The sequence below is a fragment of the Pristiophorus japonicus genome, chromosome 12 (genome assembly GCF_044704955.1).
Source record: "Pristiophorus japonicus isolate sPriJap1 chromosome 12, sPriJap1.hap1, whole genome shotgun sequence".
Classification (NCBI taxonomy): Eukaryota; Metazoa; Chordata; class Chondrichthyes; family Pristiophoridae; genus Pristiophorus; species Pristiophorus japonicus.
The window spans coordinates 105,049,125-105,071,216 of record NC_091988.1 but is presented as its reverse complement, the minus strand read 5'-3'; the positions used below and the strand labels follow the sequence as shown (position 1 = coordinate 105,071,216).

General features: G+C 45.7%; 1 protein-coding gene across 2 annotated transcripts in view; it reads right to left on the bottom strand.

The window, feature by feature from the left end:
• ift122 (intraflagellar transport 122 homolog (Chlamydomonas)) overlaps window positions 1-22,092 on the bottom strand; it is a 186,278-nt gene that overhangs the window by 130,171 nt on the left and 34,015 nt on the right. For both annotated transcript variants that reach the window (XM_070895828.1, XM_070895829.1), the window contains exons 9-10: window positions 11,069-11,260; window positions 6,387-6,525 (exon numbers count right to left, since the gene is read on the bottom strand). In XM_070895828.1, coding sequence (XP_070751929.1) covers window positions 6,387-6,525; window positions 11,069-11,260 — 331 coding nt within the window. The remainder of the gene's footprint in view (window positions 1-6,386; window positions 6,526-11,068; window positions 11,261-22,092) is intronic.

Below are 22,092 nucleotides of genomic sequence, written 5' to 3'. Positions count from 1 at the left end.
TTAGTTTGGATGATGTGGAATCTGTATGGGTGGAGCTACGGAATACCAAAGGGCAGAAAACGCTAGTGGGAGTTGTGTACAGACCACCAAACAGTAGTAGTGAGGTTGGGGACAGCATCAAACAAAAAATTAGGGATGCGTGCAATAAAGGTACAGCAGTTATCATGGGCGACTTTAATTTACATATTGACTGGGCTAACCAAACTGGTAGCAATGCGGTGGAGGAGGATTTCCTGGAGTGTATTAGGGATGGTTTTCCAGATCAATATGTCGAGGAACCAACTAGAGAGCTGGCCATCCTAGACTGGGTGATGTGTAATGAGAAATGACTAATTAACAATCTTGTTGTGCGAGGCCCCTTGGGGAAGAGTGACCATAATATGTTAGAATTCTTTATTAAGATGGAGAGTGACACAGTTAATTCAGAGACTAGGGTCCTGAACTTAAGGAAAGGTAACTTCGATGATATGAGACGTGAATTGGCTAGAATAGACTGGCGAGTGATACTAAAAGGGTTGACGGTGGATAGGCAATGGCAAACATTTAAAGATCACATGGATGAACTTGAACAATTGTACATCCCTGTCTGGAGTAAAAATAAAACGGGGAAGGTGGCTCAACCATGGCTAACAAGAGAAATTAAGGATAGTGTTAAATCCAAAGAAGAGGCATATAAAATGGCCAGAAAAAAGCAGCAAACCTGAGGACTGGGAAAATTTTGCAATACAGCAGAGGAGGACAAAGAGTTTAATTAGGAGGGGGAAAATAGAGTATGAGAAGAAGCTTGCTGGGAACATAAAAATTGACTGCAAAAGCTTATGTAGATATGTGAAGAGAAAAAGATTAGTAAAAACAAACGTAGGTCCCTGCAGTCAGATTCAGGTGAATTTATAATGGGGAACAAAGAAATAGCGGACCAGTTAAACAAATACTTTGGTACTGTCTGCACGAAGGAAGACACAAATAACCTTCCGGAAATACTAGGGGACCGAGGGTCTAGTGAGAAGGAGGAACTGAAGGCTATCTTTATAAAGCGGGAAATTATGTTAGGGAAATTGATGGGATTGAAGGCCGATAAATCCCCGGGGCCTGATAGTCTGCATCCCAGAGTACTTAAGGAAGTGGTCATAGAAAGAGTGGATGCATTGATGATCATTTTCCAACAGTCTATCGACTCTGGATCAGTTCCTATGGACTGGAGGGTAGCTAATGTAACACTACTGTTTAAAAAAGGAGGGAGAGAGAAAACTGGCAATTATAGACCGGTTAGCCTGACATCAATAGTGGGGAAAATGTTGGAATCAATTATTAAAGATGAAATAGCAGCGCATTTGGAAAGCAGTGACAGGATCGGTCCAAGTCAGCTTGGATTTATGAAAGGGAAATCATGCTTGACAAATCTTCTGGAATTTTTTGAGGATGTAACTAGTAGAGTGGACAAGGGAGAACCAGTGGATGTGGTGTATTTGGACTTTCAAAAGACTTCTGACAAGGTCCCACATAAGAAATTGGTGTGCAAAATCAAAGCACATGGTATTGGGGGTAATTACTGACGTGGATAGAGAACTGGTTGGCAGACAGGAAGCAGAGAGTCAGGATAAACGGGTCCTTTTCAGAATGGCAGGCAATGATTAGTGGAGTGCTGCAGGGCTCAGTCCTGGGACCCCAGCTATTTACATTAATGATTTAGATGAAGGAATTGAATGTAATATCTCCAAATTTGCAGATTACACTAAACTGGGTGGCAGTGTGAGCTGTGAGGAGGACGCTAAAAGGCTGCAGGGTGACTTGGACAGATTAGGTGAGTGGGCAAATGCATGGCAGATGCAGTATAATGTGGATAAATGTGAGGTTATCCACTTTGGAGGCAAAAACACCAAGGCAGAATATTATTTGAATGGCGGCAGATTCAGAAAGGGGGAAGTGCATCGAGACCTGGGTGTCATGGTTCATCAGTCATTGAAAGTTGGCATGCAGGTTCAGCAGGCGGTGAAGAAGGCAAATGGTATGTTGGCCTTCATAGTTAGGGGATTTGAGTATAGGAGCAGGGAGGTCTTACTGCAGTTGTACAGGGCCTTGATGAGGCCTCACCTGGAATATTGTGTTCAGTTTTGGTCTCCTAATCTGAGGAAGGTCATTCTTGCTATTGAGGGAGTGCAGCGAAGGTTCACCAGAATGATTCCAGGGATGGCTGGACTGACATATGAGGAGAGACTGGATCAACTGGACCTTTATACACTGGAGTTTAGAAGGATGAGAGGGGATCTCATAGAAATGTATAAGATTCTGATGGGACTGGACAGGTTAGATGCGGGAAAAATGTTCCCGATGTTGGGGAAGTCCAGAACCAGAGGACACAGTCTAAGGAAATGGGGTAGGCCATTTAGGACTGAAATGAGGAGAAACTTCTTCACTCAGAGAGTTGTTAACCTGTGGAATTCCCTGCCGCAGAGAGTTGTTGATGCCAGTTCATTGGATATATTCAAGAGGGAGTTAGATGTGGCCCTTACGGCTAAAGGGATCAAGGGGTATGGAGAGAAAACAGGAAAGGGATACTGAGGGAATGATCTTATTGAATGGTGATGCAGGCTCGAAGGGCCGAATGGCCTACTCCTGCACCTATATTTTATGTTCCAGTACATACAGTGAGGTGGACCTGGGAGGAGTCGGCAGCAGTAGATACAAATCCAGCGCATTCCCAAACAACAGCAAAATCAAGGCGTGACGTCACAGGACAGCAGGTAGGTGATTGGTGGGTGAATATTAGCATTTTATTCTCTCTAACTTAACAGAGAAACTAATTAATATAACTATAAATAATCTAGTGAATAAAGACTTTAACTAAGAGAGCGAGAGAAGCACCCGGAGATAAAGGTAGGCCCGACCTTTAAGACTCTTAGGGCTCGATATTGGGTACTGCTGTTTTTGAGGCGGTGTCATGGCCTGAGTGCTGATTTTACCGCCTGCCGTTAGGTGCAGCGCTAAAAGTGGCATTGCACACTCATCCTCGGGCGGGAGCTCAGGAGGCCGACTGAATTTCGCATCGGGAGGCTGCCACCATGCTCGCTGGGAAACGGGAAGAAAAGGGAAGAAAGAAAAAACCCTCAAACTTCCCCGACCCACACACAAACTTCCCCACTGTTCCAACTAATGAAAAGAAGATGTAATAACTAAAGAAAAAAAACTTAGCTGGATCTCTGGGCGAATACGCCCGAGCACCGCGATGATCCCAGGCAGTAGGGACGCCTTGCCGTTAGGCGTCCGCACAAATCAAATATCGTGGGAACGGCGCCAAGGGGGTGTTGAACCCTGGATGACGTCACCACATGGGTGGTGTTCGACGGTGCAGCGTTACTTCTTGGTACCTCTACCAAAGAGCCATCCGAATTTCTCCCAAGCCGTGGACGCCACTTAACACCAAATTTGCGGATGACACTAAGTTGGGTGGCAGTGTGAGCTGCGAGGAGGATGCTATGAGGCTGCAGAGTGACTTGGATAGGTTAGGTGAGTGGGCAAATGCATGGCAGATGAAGTATAATGTGGATAAATGTGAGGTTATCCACTTTGGTGGTAAAAACAGAGAGACAGACTATTATCTGAATGGTGACAGATTAGGAAAAGGGAAGGTGCAACGAGACCTGGGTGTCATGGTACATCAGTCATTGAAGGTTGGCATGCAGGTACAGCAGGCGGTTAAGAAAGCAAATGGCATGTTGGCCTTCATAGCGAGGGGATTTGAGTACAGGGGCAGGGAGGTCTTGCTACAGTTGTACAGGGCCTTGGTGAGGCCACACCTGGAGTATTGTGTACAGTTTTGGTCTCCTAACTTGAGGAAGGACATTCTTGCTATTGAGGGAGTGCAGCGAAGATTCACCAGGCTGATTCCCGGGATGGCGGGACTGACCTATCAAGAAAGACTGGATCAACTGGGCTTGTATTCACTGGAGTTCAGAAGAATGAGAGGGGACCTCATAGAAACGTTTAAAATTCTGACGGGTTTAGACAGGTTAGATGCAGGAAGAATGTTTCCAATGTTGGGGAAGTCCAGAACCAGGGGTCACAGTCTAAGGATAAGGGGTAAGCCATTTAGGACCGAGATGAGGAGAAACTTCTTCACCCAGAGAGTGGTGAACCTGTGGAATTCTCTACCACAGAAAGTTGTTGAGGCCAATTCACTAAATATATTCAAAATGGAGTTAGATGTAGTCCTTACTACTAGGGGGATCAAGGGGTATGGCGAGAAAGCAGGAATGGGATACTGAAGTTGCATGTTCAGCCATGAACTCATTGAATGGCAGTGCAGGCTCAATTTTCTATGCACCTATTTTCTATGTTTCTATGTAACACCGACATTGGGCCTTTGCCGCCCAGCACCGGTGCTAACGGACGGTGTTATAAAGAAAATTTCGACCCCAAAAACTTATTTATGTAAGTTAGTTAATAGTCGAATAAATAGAGGCATGGCAGGGCCTTTAAAGAGGAGATGGTTTAGGTACATTCCCACGAGAGAAAGGTAGGCTAACTAAAGCCAGAGCTACCTCAATGATGAAAAAGAGAGAGAGTAAGATGAAGCAGAAAAAGGGGGCATGTGACAAATGTCAGGTTGAGAATACATGTGAGAACCAGGCTGAATATAGAACGTTCAGAGGGGTAGTGCAAAAGAAAATAAGAGGGGCAAAGAGAGAGTATAAGAATAGATTGGCAGCTAACATAAAAGGGAATACAAAAGTCTTCTGTAGGCACATAAACAATAAACGGGTAGTAAGAGGAGATGTGGGGCCGGTTAGGGACCAGAAAGGAGACTAACACATGGAGGCAGCGGGCATGGCTGAGGTACTAAATGAGAACTTTGTATCTGTCTTCACCAAGGAAGAAAATGCTGCCAAAGTGAAAGAAGTAGTTGAGATACTGGATGGGATCAGCCATGATCTTATTGAATGGCGGAGCAGGCTCGAGGGGCCAAATGGCCTACTCCTGCTCCTATTTCTTATATTGATAAAGAGGAGATACTGGAAAGGCTGTCTGTACTTAAAGTTGATAGGTTACCAGGACCAGAGGGGATGTATCCCAGGATGCTGAGGGATGTCAAGGAGGAAACTGCGGAGGTAATGGCCATAATCTTCCAATCCTCCTTAGATACGGGGATGGTGCCAGAGGACTGGGGAATTGCAAATGTTACACCCTTGTTCAAAACAGGGTGTAAGGATAAAGGAGTTGAGAGGAGTTTTGATAGAGGTGTTCAAAATCATGAGGGGTCCAGACAGAGTAGAGAGAAACTGTTTCCATTGGTGGAAGGGTCGAGAACCAGAGGTCAAAGATTTATGGCAATTGGCAAAAGAACCAAAGGCAACAAGAATAAAAACTATTTTACGCAGTGCCTGAAAAGTTGGTGGAGGCAGACTCAATCATGGCTTTCAAAAGGGAACTGGATAAGTACCTGAAAGAAATAAAATTGCATGGCTACAGGCAAAGGTCAGGGGAGTGGGACTAGCTGAAGTGCTCTTGCGGAGAGCCGGCACAGGCTTGACAGGCCGCATGGCCTCCTTCTGTGAACATAAGAAATAGGAGCAGGAGTAGGCCATACGGCCTCTCGAGCATGCTCCGTCATTCAATAAGATCATGGCTGATCTGATCATGGGCTCAGCTCCACTTCCCTGCCCGCTCCCCATAACCCTTTACACCCTCATCGCTCAAAAATCTGTCTCTCTCCGTCTTAAATATAGTCAATAATCCAACCTCCACAGCTTTCTGTGCTGTAACCATTCTATGATTCAATGATGCTGGTGATTAGAAAAATTACACTGATTTCAAGAATGATGCTAGGCGAGTCAAATTAAATCTCTTACATTAATATTTTTACATAAAATGTGGATTAGTCTAGAATTTTAAATGGTTACTGCACCCAACAACAGGCTCTAATTTGATTTAGAACTTCATGCAACAACCTATACTTTCATTAAATAATTTAAACGAATCTCTTCTGTTAAAGGATGCCACAATTTCAGTCTGTAACTTAGATTAAAGCAGAAAATGCTGGAAATGAACAGATCAGTCAACATCTGTAAAGAGAAAGGACAAATTAGTAGCTGAAATGTATACCCGATTCTTCAAGATTTCCTTTCTCTTTGTGGTTGCTGTCTCATCTGATGTGTATTTCCTGCACTTGTTTTCAGATCTGCAGCTTTTTGCCTTATATTTGCTGAGTCTAAAGCTGAATCTGATACCTATCTGAAGCAGGCAGACTTGATTCCAAAGATGCAGACCACTCATTGCAGCCTTTGATGCATCTGACATTTATCAGTGATTACTAAGATACGGTCAGTTTAACTACAATGGTATGGGGTAGCCCCAGCTGCAACTGCTCACACCTTTGTCTAAGGACTCACCTTTCTGTTCTGTGATGAGATGCTGGACAATAACATCAGTCATGCTGTCCCTGTAGGCATAGCGATCCTTGTACAGGCCGTGCACTGTGCTAAAAATGATTTGGTAAAAGGCAATTGTACCATCTTGACAGCCGACAACCTTGGAGCAAGAATACAGAACCATTTGCACGTGCTCATTATCCACAGAATAATAGTACAAAGAGAAGCAATAATATGGAAACCTTTGAGGTACAGTTGAACCGTGATCTAATTAAATGGCACAACAGGTATGAGGGGCTGAATAGACTATTCTTGTTCCTATGTTCCGATGAAATACAAATGACAATTGAAATTTCATTCTGTTACACGGTTTGAATTACAACACCAATATCCTGGCCAATATTTATCCCTCAATCAACATAACAAAAAAACAAATTATCTGGTCATTATCACATTGTTGTTTTTGGGAGCTTGCTGTATATAAATTGGCTGCCGCATTTCCCACATTACAACAGTGACTACACTCCAAAAGCACTTCATTGGCTGGAAAGCGCTTTGAGACATCCGGTAGTCATGAAAGGTGCTATATAAATGCAAGTCTCACTTTAATCATTATTGCAGCTTTACAATCACAGGAACTATATTGAAAACAGTAAAAACAGGTGCCACCAAGTGGTTCAGTATGTGAGTGTACTCACCTGCACAAATTAACCAAAAAAAACCTGAGAGAAATCGCTAACAATTGTAATGCAAAAGAAAGACCTGCATTTCTAAAGCACCTTTCACGACCATCGGATTCCCAAAGAGCTTTACAGCCAATGAAGTATTTTTTGAAGTGTAGTCACTTGTAATGTAGGAAACAGTGACGATAGCTATTCTTCGTTTATCCTCACAGCTCTGTCTAAATATGCATTCAACAGGGCAGCTCTAAACATGCATTCAACAGGGATAAATAAAGGAAATTTGAGGCTGACAGTTGGATTATTGACAATTCTATGTCCAACAATGAAAGCACACTGGCCTAGAAATTCGAGCGCGCTCACTTACCTGAAGCCTGAGGCGCCCCAGAAATTGGGCATTTTGATCGAGCCGCTAAGCTATGGAGAGCCCGGTGAAGCATGTTTGAAGATCGCCCTCAGGTAAGAACAAAAGAACATAAGAAATAGGAGCTGGAGTAGGCCATTTGGCCCCTCGAGCCTGCTCCACCATTCAATAAGATCATGGCTGATCAGATCATGGACTCAGCTCCACTTTCTTGCCCACTTCCCATAACCTTTTACTCCCTTATCGCTCAAAAATCTGTCTATCTCTGCCTTAAGTATATTCAGCCTCCACAGCTCTCTGGGGCAGAAAATTCCACAGATTTACAACATTCAGAGAAGAAATTTCTCCTCATCTCAGTTTTAAATGGGCGGTTCCTTATTCTAAGACTATGGCCCCAAGTTTCGCCATGATTTGCTCCTGATTTTTAGGAGCAACTGGTGTAGAACGGAGGATCTTAGAAATCGGAATTCTCGCCATTTAGTTTGCTCCAGTTCTAGTCAGTTAGAACAGTTTCACTTTGGAACAGAATTTTTTTTTCAAAAGGGGGCGTGTCCGGCCACTTACGCCTGTTTTCAAAGTTTCGTCAGTGAAAACTTACTCCAAACTAACTTAGAATGGAGTAAGTGAAGATTTTTGAACGCTCGAAAAAACCTTGTCTACACTTTAGAAAATCAGGCGTAGGTTACAAATCAGGCGTAGGGAATGGGGGGGGCATTTAAAGGGAAGTTTACAAACATTAAACACTTCAGTTTTACAAATAAAGAGCCATCATCAATAATAAATGATAAAAACATCAATATATCAACCAATAAATCAATCAAAAAAAATTAATAAGAAATAATTTTTTTTTTAAATCAATAAATAAAACATTTTCTACTTACCGACTGCAGCACCGGCTGGGATGCCCCCCCCCCCCCCCCCCCAGTGTGTCTCTGTCAGTGTCTCTATCTCTCTGTCTGTCTGTGTGTGTCTCTCATTCTCTGTCTGTCAGTGTCTGTGTTTCTGACAGCGAGGGGAGGGGGAGGAGGGGGGTAGAGGGAGAGAGGGGGGGAGCAGAGGGAGGGAAGGGGGAGGGATGGAGGAGAAGGGGGGGGAGGAGAAGGGGGAAGGGGGGAGGGGGGGGAGGAGAAGGGGGAAGGGGGGAGGAGGAGAAGGGGAAGGGGGGAGGAGGAGAAAGGGAAGGGGAGGAGGAGAAGGGGAAGGGGAGGAGGAGAAGGGGAAGGGGAGGGGGAGAAGGGGGGGAGGAGGAGAAGGAGGGGAGGAGGAGAAGGGGGGGAGGAGGAGAAGGGGGGGAGGAGGAGAAGGGGGGAAGGGGGGGAGGAGGAAAAGGGGGGGAAGGAGAAGGGGGGGATAGGAGAAGGTGGGGAAAGGAGAGGGGGGGGAAAGGAGATGGGGGGGAAAGGAGAGGGGGGGGAAAGGAGATGGGGGGGAAAGGAGATGGGGGGGTTAAAGGAGATGGGAGGAAAGGAGATGGGGGGGTTAAAGGAGATGGGGGGAGGGGGAAGGAGGAGGGGGAAGGAGAAGGGGGAGGGAGGCTGAACGGGCCGGGCCCAAGACTTCGGGCAGGGCCCGTCCCCAGCACCAGATTTACAGGTAGGTGGCGTTGGGTCAGGTCGGGAACGCGGGTCGGGTCGGGGGGAGCGCGGGTTGGGGTCGGGAGCGCGGGTCGGGGTCGGGGGGGTGGTGGGAGATCGGTTCGGTTCGGGGGGGAGGGAGAGGGAGGTCAGGTCGGATCCAGTTGGGGGGGGGGGGAGCGGGAGTCGGGCCGGGTCCGGAGGGGGGGGGGGGGATGGGGAAGAGCAGGAGTCGGGTCGGGTCGGGTCGGGAGGAAGCAGGAGCTGGGCGTAGGAGGAGCCTTATTCACGCAGCCCCAGTGAGGCCATTTGGCAAGGGCTAGGGGCTGCGTGCTTCGGTCCCTCCCACACAGTTTTGGGCGCCTGGAGCTACTGCACATACGCGCCCACTGTAGCGCGCATGTGCAGAGGTCCCGGCACTGTTTTCAGCGCAGAGACCTGGCTCCGCCCCCTACAGCTCCTGCTGCGCTGAGCTGAGCTGCAAACGACCTGCAGGGAGCTGGAGAATCTGGAAGTTTTTTTTAGGCGCCCTTTGTGGCGCGTAAAACGGGCGTCCAGGTCGGGACTGCGCCATTCTAGGCGCGGCTCGAAACTTGGGCCCCATGTCCTTTAGTTTTAGTTTCCCCTATGAGTGGATATCTCCTCTCTGCATCTACCTTGTCGAGCCCCCTCATTATCTTATAAGTTTCAATAAGATCACCTCTCATTCTTCTGAACTCCAATGTGTGTAGGCCCAACCTACTCAACCTATCCTCGTAAGTCAACCCCCTCATCTCCAGAATCAACCTAGTGAACCTTCTCTGAACAGCATCCAATGCAATTACATCCTTTCTTAATACGGAGACCAAAACTGTACGCAGTACTCCAGGTGTGGTCTCACCAATACCCTGTACAGTTGCAGCAGGACTTCTCTGCTTTTATACTCTACCCCCTTGCAATAAAGGGCAACATTTCATTGGCCTTCCTGATTACTTGCTGTACCTGCATACTAACTTTTTGTGTTTCATGCACAAGGTCCCCCAGGTCGCTCTGTACTGCAACACTTTGCAATTTTTCTCCATTTAAATTATAATTTGCTTTTCTATTATTTCTGCCAAAGTGGATAACCTCACATTTTCCCACATTATACTTCATCTGCCAAATTTTTGCTCACTCACTTAGCCCATCTATATCCCTTTGCAGATTTTTTTGTGTCCTCCTCACAATTTGCATTCCCACCCATCTTTGTATCATCAGCAAACTTGACTACATTACACTCAGTCCTTCATCCAAGTCATTCAGTGAGGAAGGGGAGCAACCGGGTCAGAAGGATGGGCAATCAGATCAGAAGCTGGCAATGGCCGAGGGTGGGCGGAGCAGCGGTGATCACCAACAGCTCACATTCTTTTAATGTGGGGTCGGTCGGGGCACCCCGGTTCCACATCCTCGCATATTTTAAAAATTCACCTTGTTGATTGCCGCCTTTAAGTCTCATTAATGACTGTGTGTTAGGGTGTTAGGCCACATTTATGACTGGTTTTCCTGAGGGCAGCCGACAGCAGCTACTTCAGGGCAAACTAATCTAGCAGAGGGGGGCCTCTAACAGGTGTCAGGCTTTTTGTTTGGATATGCAAAGGTGTGGGCAGTGCAGGCCGATTTTTTGGCTTTTACAAACATGGCGGGTGGTGCATTTCTGGTTCGTAATGAATGTGTTCTTCCTCCCCGCCATACTGGAGGCTTAAGAGGCAATTGAGACACCTTAAAACAGGCGCTGCTCGGCTGAATTTCCAGGTCACTGTTTCTTTAAGGGATTGGATGAGTTTGAAAAGGAAATCTTTTAGTATGGTTTCACTGTATATACTGGCAGAAGCAAAAGGATGAGCATTCAGTTTTGAAATCTGTTGAAGGTTTTCACTATGGACTTCAAACCACTAGACATCCAGAATATGCTATCATACAGGACAACAGATGATCTCAAGAATTCTGCTGGACGAATCAAATCTTTTGCATTATTATTACAAAAGAGATTGGAGGTGTATCAACTACACAGCCTTAAGTGTGCACAAAGACTGACATCTATCAAAGATGAACCAAAGAGGATCTTACAACATAATTGGAGTCTGGCTTCACTCTGCAGGTCCACACCCAGGATTGCTGTTCTCCAATGCTACCGAGACGAACCCCATCTTTCGTGTACAAAGACACTTGCTTATCGGAGCCTCCCATCACAATATACTCTCCTTTTGTGAAGTAGCTGACACAGCAGGGGTCAAAATTCAGTGCCCGGTCTTTTCCAATCTGGAATTCAGATACAATTCGGTATTTTGCAAAACATAATCAAATTCAGTTGGTGCAGCTTTTCAACATTAAGCAATCTAGTTTTTAAGAATTTAAATTCACAGAAGAAAAACAATATTTCAAAGTATAATTAATCAGCTTATGATAATTCCCACTAACTAAAGTTCCATACATTTAAAACAAAGCAGCTTATTGTGTGCCCGCAGGCTATTGTCAACCTACATAGCTTACATGGAAATAGCTGTGAGGATTAATGCAGTTTATCAGCAGCAAGTTGCAAGAATTAAACTCATGGATTGAAATCACCCTAAATTTACACTATCCATTACATTAACAAAGATGTTACCAGTAATCTGAATTTGTTCCTGTGCTCATTACTAATACTGCATAGCACAATTTAAACAATTATTACAGTATGTTAAAGCTGCATCCAAGAACCCCAGCTTTTAATGTTAATCTGTGTAGTTCTCACTAATTGGCCTGTGCAGTGGAAAAACAGAAAGACTTGCCTTGATATAGCACCTTTCACAACCTCAGAAGTCCCAAAGCACTTTACAGCCAACGTAATACTTCTGAAGCGTAGTTACTGTGGAGTACCATTGTAGCGGGGTGTAAGAGTGGCATTCATAAGGATGAGGTGATATTATTTTGTTTATTCATTCACGGGACATGAGCGTCACTGGCAAGGCCGGCAATTATTGCCCATCACTAATTGCCCTCGAGAAGATGATGGTGAGCCGCCTTGAGCCGCTGCACTCTATGTGGTGAAGGTATTCCCACAGTGCTGTTAGCGAGGGAGTTGCAGGATTTTGACCCGGCAACAATGAAGGATCAGCGATATATTTCCAAGTCAGGATGGTGTATGACTTGGAGGGGAACATGTAGGTGGTAGTGTTCCCATGCACCTGCTGCCCATTTCCTCCTAGGCAGTAGAGGTCGTGGGTTTGGGAGGTGCTGCCGAAGAAGCCTTGGCGAGTTGCTGCAGTGCATCTTGTAGATGGTACACACTGCAGCCACGGTGCGCCGGTGGAGGGAGTGAATGTTGAAGGCGGTGGATGGGGTGCAAATCAAGCGGGCTGCTTTTTGCTGGATTGTGTCGAGTTTCTTGAGTGTTGTTGGAGCTGCACTCATCCAGGCAAATGGAGAGTATTCTATCACACTCCTGACTTGCGCCTTGTAGATGGTGGAAAGGCTTTGGGGAGTCAGGAGGTGAGACACTTGTCGCAGAATACCCAGCCTCTGACCTGCTATTTTAGTCACAGTATTTATGTGGCTGGTCCAGTTAAGTTTCTGGTCAATGTTGACCCCTAGGATGTTGATGGTGGGGGTATGCAACGATGGCAATGCCATTGAATGTGATGGGGGAGGTGGTTAGACTCTCTCTTGTTGGAGATGGTCACGACTTGACACTTGTGTGGCACAAATATTACTTGCCACTTATCAGCCCAGGCCTGGATGTTGACCAGGTCTTGCAACATGTGGGCATGGACTGCATCATTTTCTGAGGAATTGTGAATGGAACTGAACACTGTGCAGTCATCAGCGACCTTATGATGGAGGGAAGGTCATTGACGAAGCAGCTGAAGATGGTTTGGCTTAGGATGTTGCCCTGAGGAACTCCTGCAACAAGATGATTGTCCTCCAATAACCACAACCTTTATGCTTGGTGTGACCAATGTACACAGTAATTCTTTTTGGTGCCATGCTGCAAGGCCCATAGAAAATGCCAGCATGTGTGGTTTTTGCATTGAAAAGCCAGTAAGCCGGCTGCACGAGATCCCTGGGGCGCTGCATGGCCACGCAGCTTAAAGGGAACATTGGAGATGACTCCAGCCAGTGAAATATTTTCCCCGTGATCCACAGACTTCAATTTTACTCGGGCTCATTGGTGCAACACTCGGTCAAATGCTGCCTTGATATCTGGGTCAATGGTGACCCCCAGAATGTTGATGGGGGTATTCAACGATGGCAATGCCATTGAATGTGATGGGGGAGGCTGGGTTTGTTCTCCTTGGAACAGAGGAGGCTGAGAGGAGACCTCATTGAGGTGTATAAAATTTTGAGGGGCCTGGATATAGTGGATAGCAAGGGCCGATTTCCCTTGGTGGAAGGGTCAGTTACGAGGAGGCATAGTTTTAAGGTGGTTGGTGGAAGGTTTAGAGGAGATTTGAGGGGAAGCTTCTTCACGCAGAGTGTTGTGAGACCCTGGAACTCGCTGCCTGGAAGGGTGGTGGATGCAGAAACCCTCACCACATTTAAAAGGTGCTTAGATGAGCACTTGAAGTACCGTAACCTGCAGGGTTACAGACCTGGAGCTGGTAATTGGGATTAGACTGGATAACCTCTTGTTGGCTGGCGCAGATACAATGGTTAGTACTGCAGGGAATCGAATAAGGCCAGGGTGATCCCTTGGACTAGTTTCAGTCGCCTGGATGGGTTGGAGAGGAATTTTCCCAGATTTATTTTCCCCCAATTGGCCGGAGTTTTTATCTGGTTTTTCCCTCCTGGGAGATCGCATTGCTCCGGTTGGGGTGGAGTGTAAAATGTTGCAATACATAGGGTATCGCAGTTGTGTGGGGCGGATGCTCTTTACCTTTCTGCCATTGTTCAATGTTCATAGGTTTATATGTAACCTTCAGGGCTGCTGACGGTGGGCCGTGTGGCTTTTTGTCGGCTGCGCAGACACGATGAGCCGAAATGGCCTCCTTTCTATGTTTCTATGTCAAGGGCAGTCTCTCTGACTATACCTATGGAATTCTGTTCTTTTATGTTTTCACCAAGTTTGCAATGAGGTTTGGCACCAAGTGATCCTGGCCAAACCCAAACTGGGCATCAGTTAGCAGGTTATTGGAGAGCAAGTGCTGTGTGTTAGAATTGTTGTCAACACCGTCCATCACTTTGCTGATGATCGAGAGTGAGCTGTTGTGGCGATAATTGGCTGGATTGGATTTGTCCTGTTTTTTGTGAACAGGGCATACCTGGCAATTTTCCACATTGTCAGATAGATGCCAGTGTACTGGAACAGCTTGGCTAGATGCGCGACTAGTTCTGGAGCACAAATCTTCAGCACTACAGCCAAGACTTTTTCGGGGGCCCATAGCTTTTGCCGTACCAAGCGCGCTCAGCCGTTTCTTGATATCACGTGGAGTGAATCGAATTGGCTGAAGACCAATGGTGGGGTCCTCAAGAGGAGGCGAATATGGATCATCCACTCGGCACTGCTGGCTGAAAATGGTTGCAAACGCCTTAGCCTTGTCTTTTACACTCAATGCTGGTGGAACCCAGCACGAGGACCCAGCATGGAGCCTCCTCCACCCATTAGTTGTTTAATTGTCCACCACCATTCATGACTGGATATGGCAGGACTGCAGAGCTTTGATCTGATCCATTGGTTGTGGGATCGCTTAGCTCTATCTATAGCATGTGGCTCCCGATGCTTAGCTGTCTTATAGCTTCACCAGGTTGGCACTTCATTTTTAGGGACACCTGGTGCTGCTCCTGGCATGCTCTTCTACACTCCTCAATGAACCGGGGTTAGGCGCCTGCTTTGTGGTAATGGTAGAGTAAGGGATATGCCGGGCCATGAGGTTACAGATTGTGGTGGAATACAATTCTGCTGCTGTTGATGGCCCACAGTGCCTCATGGATGCTCAATTTTGAGATGCTAAATCTGTCCTGAATCTATCCCATTTAGCACGGTGGTAGTGCCACACAACACAATGGAAGGTGTCCTCAGTGTGAAGGCAGGACTTTGTCTCCACAATGACTGTGCGGTGATCACTGCTACCTATGCTGTCACAGACAGATGCATCTGCGACAGGTAGATTGGTGATGTCGAGGTCAAGTAGGTATTTCCCTCATGTTGGTTCACTCAGCACCTGCCACAAGCCCAATCTGGCTTCAGGACTCAGCCAGCTCGGTCAGTAGTGAGCCACTCTTGGTGATGGATATTGAAGTCTCCACCCAGAGGACATTCTGTGCCCTTGCTACACTCAATGCTTCTTCCAAGTGGTGTTCAACATGGAGGTGTACTGATTCATCAGCTGAGGGAGGACGGTAGGTGGTAATCAGGTTTCCTTGACCTGATACTATGAGATTTCATGGGCTCAAAGTCAATGTTGAGGACTCCCAGAGCCATTCCCTCCTGACTGAATATCACTGCGCTGCAACCTCTGATGGGTCTATCCTGCCTTTGGGACAGAATAAATCCAGGGATGGTGATGGAGGATGTTGGCTGAAAAGCATGATTCTGTGAGCATGGCTATGTCAGGTTGTTGCTTGACTAGTCTGTGGGACTGCTCTCCCAATTTTGCCACATCTCCAGATGTTAGCGAGGAGGATTTTACTGGTCGATTGGGCTGGGTGTGCCTTTGTCGTGTCCGAATCAGATGGCGGAGTGGTCCATACAGTTTTATTCTTATTATGTTTTTTGACACAACTGAGTTGATTTCTAGGCCATTTCAGAGGGCAGTTAAGTGTCAACAAGAGTCACATATAGGCCAGACCAAGTCAGGACAACAGGTTTCCTTCCCTAAAGGGCATTAGTGAACCAGATGGGTTTTTACAAGAATCCGGTAGTTACATGATCACCATTACTGATACTAGCTTTTTGTTCCAGATTTATTTAATTAGCTGAATTTAAGTTCCCCAACTATCATGGTAGAATTTTAACTCCCATCTCCGGATTATTAGTCCAGGCCTCTGCATTACTTGTCCAGTAACATGCCCACTATACTCAGCACTGAGCAATGTTACACATCTTGCAATGGCCTGGTTAGAGAATGACATAAGCAGAGAGATAGAAGGCCATCTACCCTCTCTCTCAGCAAGTGTACCATGATGGGTGTGGTGGGGAGGGATGGTAACTTAACAAAATGGGGGGCAGACAACTAAAATTTAAAGCCAAAGAAGAATATTAAAACAGCAGATAGCAGTTAACGGGTGCAATTGGCATCACGGAGACATGGCTTTAGGGTGACCAAGGCTGGGAACTCAACATCCAGGGGTATTCAACATTTAGAAAGGATAGATAGAAAGGAGGTGGCATTGCTGGTTATTATTGCAATAGTAAGAAAGGACATTAGCTTGGATGATGTGGAATCGGTATGGGTGGAGCTGCAGAATACCAAGGGGCAGAAAACACTAGTGAGAGTTGTGTACAGACCACCAAATAGTAGTAGTAAGGTTGGGGACAGCATCAAACAAGAAATTAGGGGTGCATGCAATAAAGGTACAGCAGTTATCATGGGTGACTTTAATCTACATATTGATTGGGCTAACCAAACTGGTAGCAATGCAGTGGAGGAGGATTTCCTGGAGTGTATTAGGGATGGTTTTCTAGACCAATATGTCGAGGAACCAACCAGGGAGCTGGCTATCCTAGACTGGGTGATGTGTAATGAGAAAGGACTAATTAGCAATCTTGTTGTGTGAGACCCCTTGGGGAAGAGCAACCATAACATGGTAGAATTCTTTATTAGGATGGAGAGTGACACAGTTAATTCAGAAATTAGGGTCCTGATCTTAGGGAAAGGTAACTTCGATGGTTTGAGGCGTGAATTGGTTAGAATACACTGGCAAATGATACTTAAAGGGTTGACGGTGGATAGGCAATGGCAAACATTTAAAGATCACCTGGATGAACTTCAGCAATTGTACATCCCTGCAACTGTATAGGGTATTGGTGAGGCCGCACCTAGAGTACTGCGTGCAGTTTTGGTCACCTTACTTAAGGAAGGATATACTAGCTTTGGAAGGGGTACAGAGACGATTCACTAGGCTGATTCCAGAAATGAGGGGGTTACCTTATGATGATAGATTGAGTAGACTGGGTCTTTACTCGTTGGAGTTCAGAAGGATGAGGGGTGATCTTATAGAAACATTTAAAATCATGAAAGGGATAGACAAGATAGAGGCAGAGAGGTTGTTTCCATTGGTAGGGGAGACTAGAACTAGGGGGCACAGCCTCAAAATACGGAGAAGCCAATTTAAAACCGAGTTGAGAAAGAATTTCTTCTCCCAGAGGGTCGTGAATCTGTGGAATTCTCTGCCCAAGGAAGCAGTTGAGACTAACTCATTGAATGTTTTCAAGTCAAAGATAGATAGATTTTTAACCAATAAGGGAATTAAGGGTTACGGGGAGAGGGCGGTTAAGTGGAGCTGAGTCCACGACCAGATCAGCCATGATCTTATTGAATGGCGGAGCAGGCTCGAGGGGCTAGATGGCCTACTCCTGTTCCTAATTCTTATGTTCTTATGGAGTAAAAATAAAACGGGGAAGGTGGCTCAACCGTGGCTAACAAGGGAAATTAAGGATAGTGTTAAATCCAAGGAAGAGGTGTATAAATTGGACAGAAAAAGCAGCAAACCTGAGGACTGGAAGAAATATAGAATTCAGCAGAGCATGACAAAGGGTTTAATTAAGAGGGGGAAAATAGAGTACAAAAAGAAGCTTGTCGGGAACATAAAAACTGACTGCAACAGCTTCTATTGATATGTGAAGAGAAAAAGATTAGTGAAGATAAACGTAGGTCCCTTGCAGTCGGATTCAGATGAATTTATAATGGAGAACAAAGAAATGGCAGACCAATTGAACAAATACTTTGGTTCTGTCTTCACGAAGGAAGACACAAATAACCTTCCGGAAGTACTAGGGGACCGAGGGTCTAGTGAGAAGGAGGAGCTGAAGGATATCCTTATTAGGCAGGAAATTGTGTTAGGGAAATTGATGGGATTGAAGGCCGATAAATCCTCAGGGCCTGATAGTCTGCATCCCAGAGTACTTAAGGAAGTGGCCCTAGAAATAGTGGATACATTGGTGATCATTTTCCAACAGTCTATCGACTCGGGATCAGTTCTTATCGACTGGAGGGTAGCTAATGTAACACCACTTTTTAAAAAAGGAGGGAGAGAAAGCGGGTAATTATAGACCAGTTAGCCTGACATCAGTGGTGGGGAAAATGTTGGAATCAATTATTAAGGATGAAATAGCAGCGCATTTGGAAAGCACTGATAGGATCGGTCCAAGTCAGCATGGATTTATGAAAGGGAAATCATGTTTGACAAATCTTCTGGAATTTTTTGAGGATGTAACTAGTAGAGTGGACAAGGGAGAACTAGTGGATGTGGTGTATTTGGATTTTCAAAAGGCTTTTGACAAGGTCCCACACAAGAGATTGGTGTGCAAAATCAAAGCACATGGTATTGGGGGTAATATACTGACGTGGATAGAGAACTGGTTGGCAGACAGGAAGCAGCGAGTCGGTATAAACGGGTCCTTTTCAGAATGGCTAGCAGTAACTAGTGGAGTGCCGCAGGGCTCAATGCTGGGACCCCAGCTCTTTACAATATACATCAATGATTTGGATGAAGGAATTGAGTGTAACATAGAAACATAGAAACATAGAAAATAGGTGCAGGAGTAGGCCATTCGGCCCTTCTAGCCTGCACCGCCATTCAATGAGTTCATGGCTGAACATTCAACTTCAGTACCCCATTCCTGCTTTCTCGCCATACCCCTTGATCCCCCTAGTAGTAAGGACCTCATCTAACTCCTTTTTGAATATATTTAGTGAATTGGCCTCAACAACTTTCTGTGGTAGAGAATTCCACAGGTTCACCACTCTCTGGGTGAAGAAGTTCCTCCGCATCTCGGTCCTAAATGGCTTACCCCTTATCCTTAGACTGTGACCTCTGGTTCTGGACTTCCCCAACATTGGGAACATTCTTCCTGCATCTAACCTGTCTAACCCCGTCAGAATTTTAAATGTTTCTATGAGGTCCCCTCTCATTCTTCTGAACTCCAGTGAATACAAGCCCAGTTGATCCAGTCTTTCTTGATAGGTCAGTCCCGCCATCCCGGGAATCAGTCTGGTGAACCTTCGCTGCACTCCCTCAATAGCAAGAATGTCCTTCCTCAGGTTAGGAGACCAAAACTGTACACAATACTCCAGGTGTGGCCTCACCAATGCCCTGTACAACTGTAGCAACACCTCCCTGCCCCTGCACTCAAATCCCCTTGCTATGAAGGCCAACATGCCATTTGCTTTCTTAACCGCCTGCTGCACCTGCATGCCAACCTTCAATGACTGATGTACCATGACACCCAGTTCTCTTTGCACCTCCCCTTTTCCTAATCTGTCACCATTCAGATAATAGTCTGTCTCTCTGTTTTTACCACCAAAGTGGATAACCTCACATTTATCCACATTATACTTCATCTGCCATGCATTTTCCCACTCACCTAACCTATCCAAATCGCTCTGCAGCCTCACAGCATCCTCCTCGCAGCTCACACTGCCACCCAACTTAGTGTCATCCGCAAATTTGGAGATACTACATTTAATCCCCTCGTCTAAATCATTAATGTACAGTGTAAACAGCTGGGGCCCCAGCACAGAACCTTGCGGTACCCCACTAGTCACTGCCTGCCATTCTGAAAAGTACCCATTTACTCCTACTCTTTGCTTCCTGTCTGACAACCAGTTCTCAATCCATGTCAGTACACTACCCCCAATCCCATGTGCTCTAACTTTGCACATCAATCTCTTGTGTGGGACCTTGTCGAACGCCTTCTGAAAGTCCAAATATACCACATCAACTGGTTCTCCCTTGTCCACTCTACTGGAAACATCCTCAAAAAATTCCAGAAGATTTGTCAAGCATGATTTCCCTTTCACAAATCCATGCTGACTTGGACCTATCATGTCACCTCTTTCCAAATGCACTGCTATGACATCCTTAATAATTGATTCCATCATTTTACCCACTACCGATGTCAGGCTGACCGGTCTATAATTCCCTGTTTTCTCTCTCCCTCCTTTTTTAAAAAGTGGGGTTACATTGGCTACCCTCCACTCCATAGGAACTGATCCAGAGTCAATGGAATGTTGGAAAATGACTGTCAACGCATCCACTATTTCCAAGGCCACCTCCTTAAGTACTCTGGGATGCAGTCCATCAGGCCCTGGGGATTTATCGGCCTTCAATCCCATCAATTTCCCCAACACAATTTCCCGGCTAATAAGGATTTCCCTCAGTTCCTCCTCCTTACTAGACCCCCCGACCCCTTTTATAACCGGAAGGTTGTTCGTGTCCTCCTTCGTGAATACCGAACCAAAGTACTTGTTCAATTGGTCCACCATTTCTTTGTTCCCCGTTATGACTTCCCCTGATTCTGACTGCAGCGGACCTACGTTTGTCTTTACTAACCTTTTTCTCTTTACATATCTATAGAAACTTTTGCAATCCGTCTTAATGTTCCCTGCAAGCTTCTTCTCATACTCCATTTTCCCTGCCCTAATCAAACCCTTTGTCCTCCTCTGCTGAGTTCTAAATTTCTCCCAGTCCCCAGGTTCGCTGCTATTTCTGGCCAATTTGCATGCCACTTCCTTGGCTTTAATACTATCCCTGATTTCCCTTGATAGCCACGGTTGAGCTACCTTCCCTTTTTTATTTTTATGCCAGACAGGAATGTACAATTGTTGTAGTTCATCCATGCGGTCTCTAAATGTCTGCCATTGCCCATCCACAGTCAACCCCTTAAGTATCATTCGCCAATCCATCCCAGCCAATTCACGCCTCATACCTTCAAAGTTAGCCTTCTTTAAGTTCTGGACCATGGTCTCTGAATTAACTGTTTCATTCTCCATCCTAATGCAGAATTCCACCATATTATGGTCACTCTTCCCCAAAGGGGCTTCGCACAACGAGATTGCTAATTAATCCTCTCTCATTACATAACACCCAGTCTAAGATGGCCTCCCCCCTAGTTGGTTCCTCGACATATTGGTCTAAAAAACCATCCCTTATGCACTCCAGAAAATCCTCCTCCACCGTATTGCTTCCAGTTTGGTTAGCCCAATCTATGTGCATATTAAAGTCACCCATTATAACTGCTGCACCTTTATTGCACGCACCCCTAATTTCATGTTTGATGCCCTCCCCAACATCACTACTACTGTTTGGAGGTCTGTACACAACTCCCACTAACGTTTTTTGCCCTTTGGTGTTCTGCAGCTCTACCCATATAGATTCCACATCATCCAAGCTAATGTCCTTCCTAACTATTGCCTTAATCTCCTCCTTAACCAGCAATGCTACCCCACCTCCTTTTCCTTTTATTCTATCCTTCCTGAATGTTGAATACCCTTGGATGTTGAGTTCCCAGCCCTGATCATCCTGGAGCCACGTCTCCGTAATCCCAATCACATCATATTTGTTAACATCTATTTGCACAGTTAATTCATCCACCTTATTGCGGATACTCCTTGCATTAAGACACAAAGCCTTTAGGCTTGTTTTTTTAACACCCTCTGTCCTTTTAGAATTTTGCTGTACAATGGCCCTTTTTGTTCTTTGCCTTGGGTTTCTCTGCCCTCCACTTTTCCTCATCTCCTTTCTGTCTTTTGTTTTTGCCTCCTTTTTGTTTCCCTCTATCTCCCTGTATTGGTTCCCATCCCCCTGCCATATTAGTTTAACTCCTCCCCAACACCACTAGCAAACACTCCCCCGAGGACATTGGTTCCGATTGTTGATGACACTAAACTGGGTGGCAGTGTGAGCTGTGAGGGTGACGCTAAGAGGCTTCAGGGTAACTTAGACAGGTTAGGCAAATGCATGGCAGATGCAGTATAATGTGGATAAATGTGAGGTTATCCACTTTGGGGGCAAAAACGCGAAGACAGAATATTATCTGAATGGTAGCAGATTAGGAAAAGGGGAGGTGCAACGAGACCTGGGTATAATGGTTCATCGGTCATTGATGAAGAAGAATGTTCCCAATGTTGGGGAAATCTAGAACCAGGTGTCACAGTCTAAGGATAAAGGATAAG